Consider the following 21,450-nt stretch of genomic DNA (forward strand, 5'->3'; position numbering starts at 1 on the left):
AGTTTATTTCAGTGGAAACAGCTCAGACTTACATTTTAGTCTAGGACTAGTCTTAAGCCCTGTCTGTGAAACCAGGGGTATGTTTATTAAGCTGTGGTTCGTTGTAGATTCTGATTCACTTTTTGCATTTTTACAAACATTTAAAAAACAAAAGGCTTTATTATAAGTCATTCAAAATGTTATTTACGTCTGTTTTCACGTTTCGCTATATTTGCGAGGTTGTAAAGTACATTTAAATAAAATAGCGCGCGCACACAGACACACACACACACACACACACAGAGAGAGAGAGAGAGAGAGAGAGAGAGAGAGAGAGAGAAAGAGAGAGAGAGAGAGAGATGGTCTACACGCGTGTGTTGAGGACATGAGCAGGAGGAGGAGGAACTTCAGGTCGCTCATTTATTGAACGTTTCTTCACATTAGTGCACTTGAGTGCGCCACACACGCAGGGAGCGAGACACACACCGCAGAGCTCTCGAACACACACACACACACGATCGTAACCGGCTGATTTGAGATTGAAAGCTTCGAGTGTATCAGCGTCGGGATGCGTCATTATATCCGTGTGTTTGCGCGTTGATCAACACACTTCACGCAGGATGGAGAGGAAACTTTGCTGAACTTACAGCTGATTTTTCTTTTGCTTTGCTCCAGATATGGTGAGTGCATCATTTACTTACTGTTATTGTCTTTGTATTTCTGACGATAAGAAACCGATAATATTTCCTGTCTATGTAATAGACACATATGCCTACTATCGGTTATCAAAAAAAGCAGGATCGCATGAGGACGCGTTTGTTAACTTAACATACATTTCCAGATATCTGATCAAACGCGGATAAAAAATGTCTTAGGAGAAAAAGTTTTCCCCTTTATTGTGCTTTAAAGGAAACCAAAACACTGATCTGAATAATTAAACATCATAAATGTATCTAGAACCATAGAGCAACGATCCCAATAACCATATTTTTAAAAGAGTGCAGCTACAGACAAAATAATACAGGGCTAGATTTAGTACAATACACTAAATTTGTCATTATTCATATTCTTATTTTTATACATATTTTATAGTTTCGCATACAGTAATGATAATGATAATTTAGATAATGCTTGTTTGATTTGAGTTGACATGAACACATTAACGGTGTCCCACACACTTAAAAATGAAGACTAGGCTCTTTAATGGTTTTTAGTTTCAGAACTTTCTGCCATAACAAAAACTATATTTGAGTTGTTATACGGCGATCAGAATCTAAACACTGAATAATAATCTCGATTTACAAACAGAACCCTTTACACAAACACCATTTAAAAAGTGCTATAATCTGAGTAAAGATGAGTTTGTGGGTCATTCAAATGTTAAGCATGTGAAGGCATTAATGCTTCAAATCAGATATGGTTCTATTGGTAATTTGTAAGCACCATTAAAAAATAATGGTGGATAACAAAAACACATCCCTATCCTATAATCAGATATATAATACCACCAAATATTGTCATCTGAGGCACTTTCCCCATCAAAAACTGATTAATACTGGTATCTGGTAAAATAAATATAAAAGTGTATTGTTGATATTTTTGCATATCATTACATGATTTTAATTGATTGTCTTGCTGTGAAATGCTGCTTCAGATTAACTCCCTGGCATTTATAACGCAGGACAGTTTCTGAAGGAAAAAGACTCCCTCTATTATTAAAGACCAAAGAAACTTGAGTGCTTTTCAGAACCATCTTCTTAATAGTGTAGAAGGCTCTTGAACAAAATACTTTGATTTTCATATCTAAACATCTGTGTAATTCTTCATTTAATTTATCCACATCATTGAGTAGTCTTAGTTTGTGCATACGTGTCCATTAATGCGAGCAGAAATGTGGCTGTTTGAAATAAAACAATGGCGGATGTCACGTCACGCTAGACGGCTACTCTGAAATGGTGATGTTTAAAGACGGGAAGCTAATAAGATAATTTTAGGGTGCCTTGCTAAGCGTTTTTCAAAGAGAAGCATTCATCATCATCATCCTAGAAGCTCTCACAACCCCCTGCTCAATACATTTTCACGAGAACGCTGGTCACTATTGCTCAATTCCAAATGATTATCCATCCAGATCTGCAGTGCTAAAGTTAAAGCGACCCTGTCTCGGATTCTGAGATCCAAAACCTGATGTAATTCTGATCCTAAACTTTCTCAACTGTAGTGATTCCACCGCCGCCATGACTTTGCAACACCACAAACAAGTCCAAGAAATATTGACTCATGCACGGCAACTCTGTGGATTGTTTTTCTAACATGACTATGATAAACTGAATAATATTTCTCATTATAAAACACACTGTATGCACAGAATGAAACTATTTTTGTCTTTGGTGACTTGCATTGTAAATATGATGAACATTCACTGTCTAACACTGCTGTTTCTTAGACAAAAAAATTAAAAGAAATAGCATTTCATTATTAAATTATTTCTATTAGATTTGGTGTCCCGCTGCTGACTCTCTAATCTGTTCACACTTGATTCCTCTTTAAAAGAACCAAACTCAAACCTGGACCGAGTGAAAATGAACCCCATTCGATGCTTTGAACGTGGAGTCAGATCTCTTATTCTCAGTCTCACGATGTGGATTTGGAGGACATGCGTGCAATAGACGACATGAAGAATGCAGCACATGCTGATATTTTTATTAATTAAAACCCATCCTTTTGCTTTTTAATAATGACGCTCGGTTGAATTAGTTTGAAACCACCCATTCTTTTTACTGTTGGAAAAACACTGGACGTGCGCATCAAAGGTCACGTGCACAGGGTCAAGTTTGATTTAACGCTCTCGTTTTCACTGTATAATAACACCAGGTCTCATTCTGAGCCCGTCATGGTTCTGATTAGTAACTCTAATAAATTGTGAATAAGCTGCACAATTCCTGGTCGAAAGCGAGGCCTGAGTTCCCCATCCTGAGCACCCCCTCCTAAGAAAACACAAATTAATTCCTAAAGTCCTCTGTAGCCAAAGGTTTCTGGAATGATAAATATTTTCATAGGAAGCAAGGCTCTTCCTGAGTTTATCGGCGCTCGTTTCATTACGGGCCGGCCGGCGTTAACCCCTCGGTTTGGAGGCCTTGAACTCTGCTTCTGCTTTGAATTGTCAACCGATCCTCTGCTTCCAGATGGAAGATAACCTCGGTCGTAATGAGCAAAATATTTAGCTAGCGCCCAGAGAGGTGTTCCCGGAGTCTCGTGAGTCTCGTGCAGCTGAATGTGATCGGCAGTGAAAAGCCGTTGTCGCAGTTAACACTTTGCCACATCATCACAGTCGCAACTGTGGCTCTGAGGAAATTTGTGCACTCTCTGGATAAAGAGCAAAACCTTTCATGCAAATATAGGAAAAGCAGCAGGATTAAACAGTGCAACAATCTTAATACAACTCAAGCATCTCTAATATTGTCGCTCATACTCAGAATTAGAAATGTATTGCTAGATTTCTCGTCAGCCTTTTCCTGAAATGTGAACAGGAAGGCTTTAGTAGAAGAGTTACGGTCTGGGGCCCGACTTCACATACACCCTCGCTTTGATCAGAACGAACCGTCTTTGATTACAACCAAACCTCCTTTTGTAAAACTAAGAAACTTGTTGTGGTCAAATGTTGAATGTTTGAGGTGATTCGCGTTACTCCTGAAGGTTTAATCATATTTGGCTTTTCACAGTGAAGGAGAACATGGAAATATCAGAGAATTTTAGAATTGTGATTGGGGAAAAAAAATATTTCTATAGTAAGACATATTTTAAATGTTTGTTTTGCTGTAAAATATTTAATCAGAAATCTCTTTGTGAACTCGTGATTGTTTTTTTAATGTGTCGTCTAGTAATAATGAACAACAAGAAAAAGTTACAGACATTCATTGGTCAAAAGGTGCAGGAAACATGAATGATTTTTGCATTGTCTGAAGTAAACGTGATCAATGCTGACTTGTGCTAAACCACTGCCATGATGCTAGGTGTTGCTATGAAGCTGATATCATCTGGGTGGTTGCTAGGTGGTATTCTGGTCTGTACTCGGATATATTCATCAATGTGGGATTCCACATCATTTAGTTATCATTAACCAAAATAATAAGCAGTGGTATAATGACAAATGACAAAATACTGTGTGCATGGAGAGATTTTGCATGATAATGTGAGTAGGAAGCAACACACAGTTTTGCAGTTCCCTTTAAGTCGGACACAGACTAACACACATACACACACACACACGCGCGCACACGCACACAGACACACACACAGGCACACATACAGACACAGGCACACATACAGACACAGGCACACATACACACTGATACACACACACACACACACACACATATAGGCACACATACAGACACAGACACACACACACACACACACACACACACTGATACACACACACGGTCATCCAAACCCCTCCTTTTCCCTACAGTCTCATTCTTTCACCAAACAGCAGCTGGTTCTTCAGCTATTGCCAACCTTTAGTCCTTATCTTATATCTTAGAGACACACACACACACACACACTTACACACACACTTGCTGGCAGACATGAGCGTCACATGTATCACTGTCATGGAGTCATAAAGCAAAGTGGTGTGTGTGTGTGTGTGTGTGTGTGTGTGTGTGTGTGTGTGTGTGTGTGTGTGTGAGTGTGAGTGTGAGTGTGAGTGTGAGTGTGTGTGTGTGTGTGTGTGTGTGTGTACAAAACTATATTTTGAGGACAAATTTGTACCCAGAAGTGACCAAAATCTCAAAAAAAAAACCAACAAAAAAAAAAACATTATGAATGTCCTCATTTGTAAAACTGGTATAAAAAATAAAGTAATTAAAGGCTTTTCTAAAAATGTAAAAATGCAGAAAGTTTTGTGTGATGGGTAGGGTTAGTGTAAGGGGATAAAATATACAGTCTGTACAGTATAGAGACCATTACATCTATGGAATGTCCCCATGACAGCTGTGTGTGTGTGTGTGTGCGTGCGTGCGTGCGTGCGTGCGTGCGTGCGTGCGTGCGTGCGTGCGTGCATGCATGCGTGTGTGTATGTGTGCACGTGTGTTTGTGTTCCAGCTGCTGTAATCCAGTGAATTAAATACTTGCATATGAAAGGTGCTTAATATGGAACTTGTTGGATACAAACCAAAGAATAGCGTTATTCATCCAACAAATGAAGGCTGATATGAAAATAACATCATTACAGTGCTGACTAGAACTTGGAGGTTTCTACCATACACTGTTATACCTTCCAGCCCTAATATAAATAATGCTTATATTGAGATTTCTTTTTTAATAACACTAATTGTATCAACGGCTCAAGCAGTTGACAGGCTAGAACAACACAACTCAACGCCACAGTCTCACCAGTGAGTAACACAACATCAATCAACATCTGAATGAGAGATTTTCTTTCTCATAATCAATTTCCAAAGGTGGCGACTGAAAAACTTGGATCGTACACAATCTAAACAAATTAGGTGTCTTGAATAAGCTGAAACGTTCCTCCTCTCTGCCTGTCGGGCGCGTTTACACATGCTAACAGCCCTCGGGGCAAAGAAGCAGGAAATTTTTCAACAGGTTTCTTTGATGAAGTCATAAATCATTCACTGAGTGTCCACAACAATGTAAGTTGTGAGTGTTAGCATATGCAGCTTACCGTGTCTCAAAGGTTAAAAGTTCAAGACTACTAACTGAATAAACTACTTATTGTTCCTGAGTTATGCTTTCATTATGTAGATGGTGCAAGGCTGATTTTCAAGTCTTGAGGATATTAAATCCAAGTCAAACTCAGTTTCAATGGAATATTCTTGGATAAATACAACTTAAGCTCCATTGAATAGCATATACTTAGGGTTAGTGATTTGACGAAAGCCCTAAACTAAAGTATAACATTTTGTCATAACTCATCCTGAAGCTTGCATGCTATGCTACGTACAGTACTTGAGGTGTGCGGTTACTTTTCTAAGCATTCAAGCTGATGACTGGATGATAAAACTAGCTTCTGAATATCATAGAGACTTGAGCTAATAAGCAACAAAAAAACCTTAGCAACTGCATAGCAAAACCCTGGCATCAACACTCACGATTTCTTCAGAGAAAATCTAGCTTCCACACTGAATGAAAACCATGTTTGCAAGCCTAAAATAATAGAATATGATTATACCCTTGTGAAGAAGAAGTACACTTTAGTATATATGTTTAAAATAAGTACTTATGAAAATAATATACATTAAAAGAGCAAACTGAATGTAATGTTTTCAAACACTTAAATACATGTTATTTTAATTCAATAAAATTGCATTATAATTTAAATTTCTATTAAATGCAATTAGTGCTTTTTTGACACACTTAATCAGTACATCTTTATATGTAATTTCATTATTACTTCTATTGTCTTTTTTAATTTGCTTAAAGTATACCGCTGAATGTACTGACAAGCATTTAATGTCACTTTAATGTCATACTGATGAAACTAATGTATACTAATGAAAGTGTCATTTCTAATGACATGTATTTAAATATATCTGTATGATGAATGATGAAGTTGCAATTTAGTGCATTTAAAATGTGTTAACTTTACATGTTATTAACTTTAAACACTACTGTTAAAATTAAAATCAAGTACTTTACATGTGCTTTAGTGCAATTAATTAACACATCAAAATATGTCTGCTCCATTAAAGGCATACTTTAATGACATGATTACAACACTGTAAAAAATTTCTAACCTCCCTAACTCAAAATTTTCTAGTGACTGGTCACATCTAAATTTTTCAATTGGCCCAAGTGAAATTCTGTAAATTTAATTTTATAATTTACAGAATTTCACTTGGGACAATTGACAAATTTAGATGTGACCAGTCACTAGAAAATTTTGAGTTAGGGAGGTTAGAAATTTTTTACAGTGAAAGTGCACTTTTTTAAACAACAGTCATGAAACTTGTTTTTTTATTAATATCATCTGCAAGTAGTTTTTAAGAAAGTATACTTTCAACATTTGAAGTAAGTGCACATTGAATGCAAGTAAGCACACGTGTAGTCAGTGAAATGTTGCATTGCTCAGTTCTCTTTGGTTGTGCATGTGATTTGCATGCACTGAAAGCGCGCAGCTCGAGTGGTTTTAATGCAGTGTGATCCCTACACTACAACAGGCCAGATGTGTTACCTGGGAACTGAGTCCCTCATAAGAATGATTCTGGGAGGTCCACCAGCTGTCCCCATCCATGACCCACGTCTCGGGGCAGCGCTCCAGGGGTGAAGGGTCCGGGAGACCCGGCAGCAGAGATGGGGGGATGGGTAGGATGAGGAATTGGGAACCGATGGGGCGAATGTCTGAACGAAGGGGGTCGATTACACATAAGTCGGGGCTTTTTTTGGGTGGGAGAGGCGATCCTTCCATACAAGCTGGCATGAAAGGTGGCTTTCTCCTGTTGGAGGCTGTCATGTGGAAAGCAGAGCCCACCATGGCAGGCGGTTAGTGTTACACACACACACACGGTGGCCAGGAACACGCGGCCGAGCTCGGGCTGGGCTTTTTAATAACAGAAGCCCATAAATTAAAAGTCTATCTGCAGGATGGGGAAACTGATAGCTTGGTGTTACTCCGAGAGAGGAGGCCTTTCCGTTATCCGCGCTAATCCGTTTTACACTTCTCTTTGCAGTATTTCCTGGACAAACAAGTATCGTCATGTTTCTGGCTGAAAGGCAAAGAGGAAAAGAATACAATTATTTAGAAATTATTCAGTTTGAATAATATATGTAAATATATGGATTTTCCACACTGTGTTTTGTGTGTGCTAATCCGTTTGACACTTTTCTTTGCTGTGTTTTCGATAACACTTTATTTTAAGGTGACGTACTTACTATAGTAATAACCGTAAATTATGCATAAGTACCTAACCCTAAACCAAATCCTAACCCTATAGTAAGTACATGTAGTTGCTTAATATTACTCAGTACTTAAATATATAATTACACTGTAACAATGACACCTTAAAATAAAGTGAAACCATATTTTCTGGACAAGTATTGTCATGACTGAGGAACTTGGAAAGTTTGCAAAAATAAGTTAGCATGCAACTTTTCCACTCAGCAAGGAAAAATGTTTTTTTCTTTTACAAAGAACGAAATGTTTCAGTTTTAACATGGAATGGCATTATGGTTATATTGTGCAACGGATTTTGCTATACAGTGATAGATATATTTACATAGCCTAAATATGGAGTAAACCAAAGGGAGGAAAAAAAACAGCTGCTTTATAATATTAGTTTGACTGTTTGGAGCCACATTTTGTGTTACGTAACGTGAAGCTGTTTTTGCACTGATGTCAGACTTCATTTGTTTAGAATAATCTTATCTTTTGGTTTGCGTCCATCAAGTTCCAAATAAAAAGAAAATAATCAAAGTGCCTTTCATTTATACAATTTTTTTATTTATTAGATTTTCCAAAAATAGGGGCTTACTTACAACATGGTTACGTTACACATAAACCATTTTTAATTCCCAGCAAAAATAACTATATCTCTCGTGATTGATACCTTTACCATTAGCATGGATTTGGCCGCTTACGTCAATAACATACATGAGATCATTGCGCATATATCTTCATTGTGTCCGTGCAACACTTATCAGGGTTCCCATGCTCTGCTGCGCTCCAGCATTGATGAAATCCCGGGACAGTGATGTAAGCGCCGCTGCATCTCAAGAGACCATTACTAGGCTGTTATACCCCCCCTCCATCGCTCCATTAGTGAGCTAAAGAGCAGACGCGTGTGGCCGGACGGCTTTATTTACGACAGTCTGAGTTCAAAGGCTGCAGACAGGCTTGAGCCCGAAGGCAAGTGGCCGTAGATGCATGGGCTGTTCAGTGTGTGTGTGTGTGTTTCAGATGGAAAACAACATTTAGTGCATCAGTTGAAATACTCCCAAAGCGTGCACAGCAAGTGCCCTCAAGTTCAACACAAGCTAGAGTAAGTTTGACGTTCAGATAAGAATATTTACCTAATGTCAAGTGTATCTTTGAACTATAACGTAGTCTCAACGATAATCTGCGAATTGTCTCATCGTGAGAATGTACAGGAAAAACAAGAGTTCAAAATTTCCACTGCATTTACAGCACTTTGTGTTATCAAGGCATTTATCAGCAACTGTCAGGCATTGAGATTAAAACTTTGATTTGCAAAATATACGCAAGCAAACTCTTAGCCAATCAGCAGAAAAGTTTCAATTTTGAATGCAAAAGAAAACTTGTTGAGCTTTTGGTAGTGAAAAATGATGTTGGTTTGCTTGCAAAAACTTTGTTGCACAATAAAAGACACATAATATGTTCAAAAATTCATGGGGTGTATTTTGTGTCTCTATTGTAGGTTTGATTTTACAGGTTTTAGGTTTTAGATTTTAGGTTTGACAGTTGTCCCTCAAAACTCATGCATTTCTCAATGTTTAATCTGAATATTAAACTGGGACACAGGCAAAAATTACACACTTTGACTTCAATTGTGGAAGATTGTCTTAAATGAAATGCAAGGAAACATAACTTTCATTGACTGATGGCATGTTTTCAGTTCACAACATTGTAAATCTAACTAGGCTACATTTTTTTTAACATGCAATGCACATATATGGAAACGTGTGCAGAGCATGCTGTAGGCTATATATAGAGCATCTGTTGCTCAATACTGTACAGTAATGTTATTCTGTGTTGAATACACACTTAATCAATATTAGGTTACAGACTAGTTAAAGTTGCTGTGCGGGTGTTTCTAATACAACGGCTGAGGGAAATTTTTTGCAAATTTGCCATCTTTCTCTCTTCTGCTCATTGTAATCAATCTCCCAGTTATTTTTCTTTTTTGCAAAGTCCTAGAAATGCTGTCGTGGATTTTTTTCTTTTGCTTTTGGGAACGCAAAAAAGATATCTGTTGTAGTTTCCGTGCACCGCTTCAGAACGGCTCCTTGGAACCCTGTACATGTGAAAAGGGTCCATATTCAAGCAGTTCTCCGGTTTGTAGCAGGAATACCTGGCCCGTTGAGTTTGGAGGAAATGAAAGGGCAGATGCTGCTCGCGGACTGTCTGGACTCACGGTGGAAACACGAGGGCTGCAGAAGTGCTGCATTGTTTGAGCGAGGTCACAGTGTCTCGCGGTTTCCCTTCAGGCGATGCAGTGGTCACCCGCGCCATATGGGACATAGCCCTCAGCTAGCGGCCAGAGAGCAGTTTGGTGGCTTTGATTGAACGGTTGAGACGACTGTTCGGGTTGGAGAGCTCGCTATAGATCAGACAGCCATATGGCAAAGCTACGGCTCATGATTTGTTTCAAAGACAGCCGACCTGCTCTCTTAACCCCGTCATAATGCTCCTGTCAGGACATCCAGGGTATAGAGCAACAGTAGGTTCTGGAAGTAAAAACTCGTTCATTTTCTCCACAGGGAAATTGATTTTTACCGATAACTTAGGCTGTTAATCAATGCTATATGCTTTTGTTAGTCGTCAGCCCCTATTTCAACTTATTTCTAAAATAATTAGTTTAACAGCGAGATTCCTGGTGGAAAACTATATTACCCATGATTCTGCAGAGAAATCTCCACCAATCAGAGAATCAGAGAACTCTTTAGCTCCGCCCGAATGTAATCCAGTCAGTCTCTCTGCACTCTCAAACTACTTAGATATTTGTATATATATTAGAAAAATTGTGTTGTTTTTTTCTGAGAGTTTCTGAAAGTGATTTAGCATTATGTTGACACCAGTATTGTTTATAATCTATTATAGTATTTAATATTTTGAATCGCATTTATTTTTATATCTTTAAGTTTTAATAATTTTTTTGTGCTTTTGTTAATTTTATTAGTTCTTTTTATTAAATATATCTATTTAACTTTATTTTTATGTCAGTCTTAGTTTGAATCATTTTAGTGCTTCAACTTAAAATTATTTTATTTCATTTGCCAGGGCAACTATTCTCATTTTCGTTTAAGCTTTTTAAGTTTGTTTATTTCAGCTTTATTTTAACGTTAATATAGAATCTCAATATATATTTATTTCATTATTTATGTGCATATTTTGCAAAAACTTAAAATGTATCGTTCCTATATACATAATCAACATCTTTAAATCAATAGTTTTTACACCAAAAAAAAATGTTAAGCCTTTTTTTCTTTAAGATTTACTTATTTCAAATAATAGTAAAGTTCCATCAAAAGAATTGAATAATTCTTACACATTTTAATTGAATAATTGATTAAGGATTATTCAATTAAGAAATTGTAAGGATTATTCAATTAAATTTTGATGGAATTTTACTATTAATTGAAATGTGTGAATCTTAAAGAAAAGTTTATTTCTCCATCATTTTTTTTTTTTTTGATTGGCATTTGCAATGCTTCATGGGATTGTAGTTCTTTCCCTTATTAAAGGTGTTTTTGTATGATGTTCAAATACTTTTCTGCTTCGAATCAAAGTTTGTGTTGCACTTGGTTCATAACTCTTTCAAAAAGACTTTTAAAAATCTCTACGGCGAAATACTTCCATGGCCGCCACTATTGGCTTCATCTTGTGACGAGTGTTCGTCAACTGGTTTAGTTTGGCGACCACGTTCATGCTGGGTAAAAAGAGAGATACACCACGTGATGTATGATGTAAGGCGTTGTGTGGAATACGATAGCCGTGAAAGACGCCAGCGCTAGCAGAACAGCGGCGAGGCCAGGTGAAGCGTCGTGCCCCGTCCGGGGTTTGTTTTAGCTCAGTTTACCACTGTGAACGGGGGTAGAGCGTTCTTTCCCATGCCCTCTCACTCCGGGACACACTCATACCAGGAAACACACTGCGCATCACAGGAACTCTGGGAGGAAGTCAGGATTGCACTGGGCGGCCCGTGTCAGCCGTCTCTCTCTCTCTCTCTAGCCACGTTTGTTTTCTTGGGAAAGGTTTTGTTAGGAGTGGTGCGTCAGCAGAGCAGGTGTGATGAAACATCAGTGTGAACCGCTGCGTCTCTGACCCGCAGGACAGCTCCTTCTGTTTTCTGAAAACAAGCACAAATGTCCGAGAGCCTGTTTATATCAGAATCAAGGGATCATCTACTCACCCTCATGTTGTTGTTAGAAAATCATGTTTTTTTTTGTGAGACACAAAATGAGTTATTTAGCATAATATTTGTACCATTTTAGTATTATTTAAATACGATATTTATTAGTATTTTTTATTTTCTATATTTTCAGTTTTAAAGCTTTTGTAATTTTGTTGTGATTTTGTAATTTTTTTGTATTTTGTTTTTGTATATTTTTATTTGACTTTTTTGTTGTTGACATTTTTCATCTAATATTTCAGTTATTGAAAACAATTTTTAATAGTTTTAATTTTAGTTAACAACACTGTTTGATGATGCTGTCTTCTGTTACAATAATAGTATAAAAGAAAAAAATATATAACTCATGCACTATTTTTAAAGTACGATTAGCTTTTAAATCTTGTTAATACAGTCAATATATATGTGAGAACCTAGAAGTTTGCATACAGTGAAATGTTTCAATCTAAACATAGCATAAAAAAACAGAAAACTATTGATGTGAAATGGTCAATGCCCATGTTTAAGAAAATTAAACATGCACTTTTTTTTCTTTCCAGGACAATCAATAGTGGTCTTAGACTTTATACTGTTGGTGGAAACTGTTTGGCTTACGATACATTTGTAGAAATACAATTACCTAATATTTGACCATTTTGGATTGATCAGCCAGGCCTATAACGATTTTTTATCACACGTAAATGTGTTTAAGTTTTCTTTTGATTTCAGCAAGTTTGCATGCATCTCATTTTTAGAATATATACACTGGTATTATATTGACTTTTTAGATAAATCGTAACTTATCAGCCACTGAAAAGCTCAAATCGATCAAAAACCATAACATGATCATCTAAAATTACCATCCACTTCTTAAAGGGGTGGTTGATTATGATTTGACTTTTCTAACTTTAGTTACTGTGTAATGTTGCTGCTCAAAGTTCAAAGCAAAGGGAGATATTTGCTTTTAAAGAAATCGCTTTTTAAGGACTACAACAAACGGCTGGTAGAGACTACACCACATTCCTCCCGGGTTACTGACACCACTAACCCTAAAATTTACATAAACCCCGCCCTCGGAACACGATTTATAGATTATCATGACAGAATATGCTAATCAACGACTAGAAGATAACCACACATAAGCTTCATAAACTCATCAACTAACCATTCAGAAATGTCCTGTTGCTTCTACATGTTGTCACTTCTTCTTGAGTCTCTCCATCATTGTCTGACTCCGGTTTGAACATAAAAGGCTGAAAGTTTTTGAAATTTGCTTGTCGGTGTGAGTGCAAGCTGTTGAAGCTCCGCCCCCTGTGCCGGGAGCAGCAGCTCATTTGCATTTAAAGGAACAGACACAAAACAGTGCGTTTTTGCTTAACCTCAAAAAGTGACAATTTTAACATGTTAAAATTAAAATATCTGTGGTGTATTTTGAGCTAAAACTTTATATACACAATCTGGGGACATCAGATGCTTGTGAAAAGGGCATTATACCACCCCTTTAAGGGGTAAAAAGTTTCACTTTAATAATTGCAGCTTTACTATCGTTATAACAGTCACTGTCACATGATATGTTTTTTTCAATCTTAAGCACGCCGTACTGTAGTGTCGCAACTGTTTACTGAGAAAACAGAGTGAGCTGTAGCGAGAGATTGTCTTTGTTTGTTTTAAACATTTGCTGGGTGCCGCCCCGACCGCAGACGCCAAACACCGCTCACCTCGCTCAGTCTGAACTGTCAGATTAATCAAAAAAGATCTCGATGTGTGTTAGAGTTCAGCTGGGATGTAAATCACACATGCACATGCCCACTCTTGCGTGATCGCATGAAAGCTCTCGTTTTAGGTGTTATTCCATCTCTGCTCCTGACAGCAGCTGTGTCTGACAGATGGAGGAGCCCTGAGGGACGACGTTTAGAGGAAGACAACATCTTTGTGCTTCTATTCAGTCAGACGCGACCTTACGCAAGCGTGTGTCTTAGTCTAAGATGTGGATCTGTGGCCAGTTGCATAAACTGTTAAGACTATAGTCTTACAAGTTAGTCATCCAATTTTATTCTTTAAGACTGTTAATAACTTTTTAAAGTCAGTAACATAAAAACGTAGATTGGTCTAATTTGACACCGAACAGTAAGACTGATTACCCCTAACGAACTTCTAGTTGATCAGACAGGCTATGTTTATGCAACTGGCCCCAGGTCTTGGCATCATGAGATATTTATTCTGGTACCACAGTAGTTTTATCAAACGTTAATCAAATAAGATCCGATGATCCGAGAGAACTAGACTTTACTTAAATACAAGCACGGTTTTCTGTCTTGTCTTGACGTGTTTCCAATGGGAAGTTGGAGTCTTATCGCAATCCAAAGTCAGAGATCGCAAACATTTCTCATCAGATGATCTGAGCTGCAATCCATTTTTATTTTATGGCTCTGTCTCATTTGTGTCCAAGTTATTCTTCTAAGGTCTGAGACAAAGACTCCACTGAACTAAACTGAGCTGAATACTATTGTCTTCTGTAGAGATGCTTATAGCTCAATTGAACTCATTTCAGAATTGATGCAACTGAATCAACGCTGAACTGAAATGAGCTGAATAATGTCACTATTGTCTTTTTTTAGAGCTGCGTTACAGCAGAATTTGAATTTGTCTCGTGTTTGATGAAGTTTGCATCATTTATTCTGTTATTCTCCCGTGAAGCTTCTTTGAAACAATCTGTTTTGTATAAAGCGCTGTATAAATAAAGGTGAGATGACTAGACACATTTGAAACGTGAAAGAGATAACAACCTCTGTGCAAAAAAAAAAAAAAAAAAATCCTCTGGGTTAGCAAAAAAAACAAATGACAACCAAGGTTATTGCCGTGTTTCACCCCGCATCTCCTCTCATTTGTATTCATGCAAACTATACCCACATACATTTACCACACCTTGACAGAACAGGGACAGTTGCATTTCTTACATTTCAGGTACGAGAACAACCATGGTTTTCCCCCCGTCCTGAACTCCTGCCACGTCGTGCTGCCTGCGGTTTATTATGCCAAATTATGCCAGGTTCAGAAAGCAGGTTAGGCATTGTTCTGTTCCAGGAACACAGTCCTACCGAGCCGGTTTCTACAAACAAGCGCTCCACTGTTGTCTGTATCGCAGAATTCTAATTATGTGTGTTTTTGGAAACCGCAGGTGTCTCGTCATTGAGAAATACTGTCCGTTCACCTTTTTTTTTTTTTTTTATGTGTGTAAGGCACGATTAGACATGAATTGCGCTTTGTGCATTTTTTGTGTTCTGGGTACTTCTTCACATTTTACTTTCGAGATGCGTGCTGTTGGACCGAAGCCCGATGTGCTTTTCAGGTCACGTATTCCTAACAAACATGTCATTTTTCAGGAGAGCTGACAGCTGAACGTGTGCAGGCGGAAGTACAGCGACAGACAGAGACAGGTCGGGATGAACTTCACACTTCACAGTTTGGATTTAATGAACTTCCTCTATAGAGCATTCATGCTGATTCAGATTTGAACTGTTTAACATCTTTCTTTTGTTCACATGCAGGAGCCACTCGACCTACACATCCATTTTAGGCCATGTGAGTGATGAACACTGCAAAAATCATCATCCTCAAGATGCATTTACTTTAGAAGCAAAAATCCTATTATAGAAGTGTTTTAAACTTGAATTAAGTTTATTTTTCTAACCCCATTGGCATTTATTTCACGAGAAGAACAAATGTCTGTGCAAATTCATTCGCTTCAAGGTGACAAATGACATATTGTTGTACAGATATGTGGAGATTTCTGTTGGTGAATTTTAATTCAGCAATGTAGACCAACATGTATTTATTTTTCGAAATCCACTTAATGATTCCGGTGCCACAACAATGGAAAACTTTTGAAAGACTTATTTTGTCCAATTCATTAAAAAGAACCGGCTCATAAGAGCCATTCTTTCCTGAATTAGATTCCACTTAATGATTTGATTAATGATTCTTTTAGTACTTTTTTAAGAATTGATAACTCATGAGTTTGAGACCAATTCATACATTTGATTCATTAAAAATAACCTGTTCATAAGAGTCATTTGCTCTTGAATTGGATTCCACTTAATGATTCCGATTCTTTAACGGTTCCATTAATGATGTGTTTAGTACTTTTGAAGAATTGCTAACAAACTTTTGAGATGGATTTGAACAGAAAGCAAAGTTTGTTTGTTTTACGTCCGATTCATAAACAAATGACTCTCGTGAAATGCTTTTTTATTAATTGATCATTTAATTGATCGATTAATTGATCAAGAATCAACCTCAAATCGGCTCATATGATTCACTTGTTCACAGATTGGATTCCATTAATGATTCAATTATCCAATTACATGAACAATTATTTTCTTTTAGTAATTTTAGAAATAGAGTTTGAGTAAGGGTTATTATAGTTAACTAAAGCTATAAAAAAATGTTTACTAAAAATAAAATAAAATATAAAAATTATTTTATTTGAGCTTTTCATTTAGTTTAACTTGATGTACTAAAACAACTAAAACTGTAATAAAAATTAATAAAAACTATAAAGTATAGAGTTTGAGTAAGGGTTATTATAGTGTGTGCGTGTGCGTGCGTGCGTGCGTGCGCGTGTGTGTGCGTGTGTGTGTTATTGAGAACATTGCATTAGAAAGATGTTGTCTGTTTATTGTAAAGGTTCAGTTTCTCTAAGGACAGCTCTTTGTTTTCTCAGACCAGCTGTCCTCAGATCAGTCATGGCTGCTTACGGACAGACGCAGTACAGCCCTGCGTTACAGCCGACGGGCCCTTACACACCATACACACATCACACACAGGGCTACAGCATGGCGTCCTACAGTGAGTTCTCAGTGTCCTTTCACAACCCCTACAGAGTGCACATCCCAGCTGGTCTGACTGTCTTTCTCTCACCTCATCAGATATTAAAACAGAAGATGGCTTGAGTCATTCCCCGGGACAGAGCAGTTTGCTGGGATACACGTCGAACTTCGGCGGGACGCCACCCGGTCAGGCGCTGTACAGTTACTCCACACACGGTCAGTGTCACAGCCTCATCTGATCTATATGGTATTTCAGCAATTGAGCAATAAAGCATCAGCATGATATGTGCCCATCACTTTATAAAAACGTGCATCTGTGGAACATAAGGGTGTGTTCACACTCGGCATGTGTGTTTGGATTAAAACGAACCCTGGTGCGATTGCTCTGTTAGTGCGGTTCGGTTGAATAAGTGTGAACGCTGCCATCTGAACCAAACAAGCTGAAAAGATGAGTCTCGCTCCTCTTCCAAACAGCTCTGGTGCGGTTCGAATTAAATATGAACACAACACGGACCAGAGACATGTAAACTAACCAAAAACAGGACATGATGCCACAAGATGCGACACTAAAAAGGACAGAATGCTGAAATATAGCTGTTTTTTCTCATCATAGTGGCGATGTTTCCCATCACAGTTCAGTACAGGCATCAGAACCGCGTCTCCTCACTGCAGATCTGTGTGTGTGTGTGTGTGTGACGGAGGGATTCCTGGCGCTGTTTTGGCTCCTTTACACACTTTATAAGCTCTTCATGAGTTCTCAGCTGGTCAGAATACCATCATATGTAGCTACGCACATACAACTAGCGCATTTATCCCAGAACACAGCATCGTTTTAGATGTTCAGTAAGTTCCATCGCTAAATATATGTCATAAAAGCCGTCCAATCAGGTTGTGAACATATCCCTATGTCTTTAGGTCCTGTGTTTAAAATGCCAATGTGAACGCTAAGTGGACCAGGACTTGATGTTTGTTTTTCTTTTTTTGGTCCGGACCAAACGAACCGAACTACAAGTGTGAACACAGCCTGAGTTACCCTGGCTAAGGCTGTCAAGTGTTCCTACTAGTTCCTACTTGTTCTTTAATTAGTTAACTATTAACTACTGGCAAAAAAGCTTTTTATTAGGAATAAAATATATATTCTTCCATTATTATTAATTTATTTTTGTTGTTGTAATTTACATGACTGTTCAAAAGAAAACAATTAAAATACTCGTGATAGGCCCTGCTTTACTTTGCAATCTAAAAAACAAATATTATTACTAGTTTTTGAATGACTTTTCCATAATAATGTTCAAAACATTTTTTATTTTATTTTTTTGGTTGTTTTATTTGTTTTATTATATTTCACACTACCGTTCAAAAGTTTGGGGTCGGTAAGATTTTTTTAATGTCTTTGAAAGAAGTCTCTTCTGCTCACCAAGGCTGCATTTATTTGATCAAAAATACAGTAAAAACTAAAATATTATGAAATATTATTACAATTTAAAACAGCTGTTTTCTATGTGAATATACAGTTAACTGTAATTTATTCCTGTGATCAAAGCTGAATTTTCAGCATCATTACTCTAGTCTTCAGTGTCACATGATCCTTCAGAAATCATTCTAATATGATGATTTGATGCTCAAGAAACATTTATGATTATTAATAATGTTGAAAACAATTGTGCTGCTTCATATTTCTGTGGAAACTGTGATAGATTTCTGAATGGAAAGTCCAAAAGAGCAGCATTCATTTGAAACAGAAATCTTTCGTAACATTATACAGTACGTGTCTTTAGGCTCACTTTTAAGTGACCTTAATAAAAGTATTAAATTCTTAAAAAATTAAAACTCTGTCCCCACACTATTCCACCATAGTGTATGTCAGTAGATGTAAGAGATAAATAACAGACAGCTTTATCGCAGAAAATAACCCAGACATGGAGATCAGGACTATGACAGAAGAAAAAGAGTGTGAGACTAGCACAGAAACTGCTTGCTGAATAGTCAGCAATATATATTATTAACAGCATTATACAGTATAGCATCACTGACCGAATCTCCCAAAAGTCATTTAATAAATATTATCAACCAGAACATTATAATAATTTTGCTGATATCACCTACCTATAATCAAATACACGTTTTTGAACATCTATGTTTGTTGGATAATTAGCAAAATCCTCACAAACACACACACACAGATTTTTAAGCATCTACAGTCGATCCCCAAACCCCCCCAGCACACACACACACACACACACACCTGTTCCCCATTATCCGCGGTCTGGGCTCTGGCGTCAGGCGTCTCTCTCGTTCTCTCAGAAGGTCAGAACCTTTCTCCGTTCCCTTCCACAACACGCTGGCCATTGGAGGAGTGTGTTTGTGTGGGAGTGTGTGTCAGACGGGATCTGAGCGTCGGATCTCAGTCACACACCCCTCTTCTGCCCGCAGTCCTGATTTTGCCACCGCAGTGTGAAATTGACCGCTCTCGGTCAAGGTCAAAGGTGAAGTGGCACTAGGCACGTTTTCAGGTTTAAAGGAATCGAATCATTTACTAGTCATCATCATTTACTCACGCGCTTTGAAGAAAACTGAAGTTGTTTTGTCATGCTGTGAAAGCATATGATGAACATAACATCCTAAAAGGACAAAAAAGCAACATAAATGTACTATATTAAGTTTTGGTAACACTTTTTTTATTAAGTTTGCTCCACCAACAGACTTTCTATTGACTATAAGTAACTTTAGATAACACTTTATTTTACAGTGTTCGTTAAACGTGTTACATTACCATAGTAATAACTATGAATTATGCAGAATTACATGCAACTAACCCTAAACCAACCCCTATTCCTAACCCTAACCCTATAGTAAGTACATGTAGTTAATTAATATTACTCAGTACTTAAATGTATAATTACACTGTAACAATGACACCTTAAAATAAAGTGTAACCAAACTTTGCAACTACATGTCAACTTATTCTACTAACCTGAACCCTAAAACCTAACAGTCTACTAACTTATTTTAAGGTGTCATTGTTACAGTGTAATTTTATATTTAAATACTGAGTAATATTAAGCAACTACATGTACTTACTATATGGTTTGGTTGAGGGTTAATTGCATGTAATTATGCATAATTTACAGTTATTACTATGGTAAGTACAAGTAACATATGTAACAAGGACACTGTAAAATAAAGTGTTACCCAGTTTACTAATACTCTAATGAGAGTTAGTTAACATGTAGTTGCAAAGATCCTTATAGTTAGAAGAATGTCTAAAATGAAACACCAAAATGAAGTGTAACCTAAAGTTTTCTAAAACCATATGATAGCTTTTTGGGAGGCTATTGTGAGGTTATTATAATTTACTAAATGATATTACTATTACTAAAACTATTTAAAAAACGTATTTGTTAAATGAAATAAAGTTAAATATATATTAGATAAAAAAACAAACTATGTATTAGAATGTATTTCTAGAATGTATTAGAAATATTGGCTTTGCAACTAATTAAAAAAAGTTTAAGTTGAAGCACTAAAATGAAAATAAAATAAAACTGAAATAATGAATTAAATCTAAATTGTAAATTGTAATAAATAAACAAAAAAACTAATAAAAATGACAAAAGTACACAGCAAAAAAAAAAAAAAAAAATTAAATTAAATTAAATATATATTTTTTTTAAATAAAAGTTCATTTAAAATATTGTTGAAATATTAATAAAATAACACTGGGGTTAGACTATCTAAATAATCAGTCTAAATTTAAATCATTATTCGCTAAAAATCTTCTCTTCCGCCAAAGTTAGCACATGCAGAAATGGTTTCATTAACCGCATCATGTCTTGACGTGCCAAAGGTGCTACAGTGAACAGGAAGATTTTCAGTGAATATTGACTCGGATATCAGTCTGTTCATAATCTGACTTCTGAAGACGTGAAATATAGTGTGCATGTATCGTGAACTGCTTTTATGATGCTTCTATACCGCTTTCTGTCCATTCGGTGCTTGAAAGCAGTCGGTCACAATATATCGTTTCGTTGGAAAGAAATCGATATTTTATTCAGCAAGGGCACATTAAATTGATCAAAAATGACATTAAAGACATATAGTGTAACAAAAGATTTATATTTCAAATAAATAGCATTAGTCAATCTTATTCAATCAAAAAATCCTGGAAAAACAATATTACAATTTTTACTGTTTTTTGATCAAATAAATCCAGCCTTGGTGAGACTTAATGAGAGACTTCTTTCAAAAACATCAACAAATCTCACTGATCCCAAACTCTTGTGAAGTTGTGTGTGTGTGTGTGTGTGTGTGTGTGTGTGTGTGTGTGTGTGTGTGTGTGTGTGTGTGTGTGTGTGTGTGTGTGTGTGTGTGTGTGTGTGTGTCGTTAAGGAACGACTACAAATAGTGAGCCACAGACATAGAGACACACAAAGTCACATGACATCTACTTCCTGTCTGTCCAATTTGAGCTTTTCATTTAGTTCAACTTGATGTACTAAACCTGGAATAAAAAATAATAAAAACTATAATAAAAATTGCAAAACCACACAACA

The 21,450-nt window shown here is 36.8% G+C and overlaps 1 protein-coding gene across 7 annotated transcripts in view; it reads left to right on the plus strand.

Moving 5' to 3' along the window:
• Positions 1 to 313: 313 nt before the first annotated feature.
• Positions 314 to 21,450, plus strand: part of eya2 (EYA transcriptional coactivator and phosphatase 2) — a 43,483-nt gene continuing 22,346 nt past the window's right edge. For 3 of the 7 annotated variants that reach the window (XM_079884194.1, XM_079884196.1, XM_079884198.1), the window contains exons 1-5: positions 386 to 659; positions 15,452 to 15,505; positions 15,617 to 15,650; positions 16,797 to 16,916; positions 16,997 to 17,113. In XM_079884194.1, coding sequence (XP_079740320.1) covers positions 16,814 to 16,916; positions 16,997 to 17,113 — 220 coding nt within the window. In that variant the 5' untranslated portion in view covers positions 386 to 659; positions 15,452 to 15,505; positions 15,617 to 15,650; positions 16,797 to 16,813. Of the gene's footprint in view, positions 660 to 8,899; positions 8,979 to 15,451; positions 15,506 to 15,616; positions 15,651 to 16,791; positions 16,917 to 16,996; positions 17,114 to 21,450 lie in introns of those variants that run through there. The other 4 variants (XM_079884192.1, XM_079884197.1, XM_079884195.1 and 1 more) reach the window with 4 other exon arrangements.

This window comes from Squalius cephalus (genome assembly GCF_949319135.1).
Source record: "Squalius cephalus genome assembly, chromosome: 10".
Classification (NCBI taxonomy): Eukaryota; Metazoa; Chordata; class Actinopteri; order Cypriniformes; family Leuciscidae; genus Squalius; species Squalius cephalus.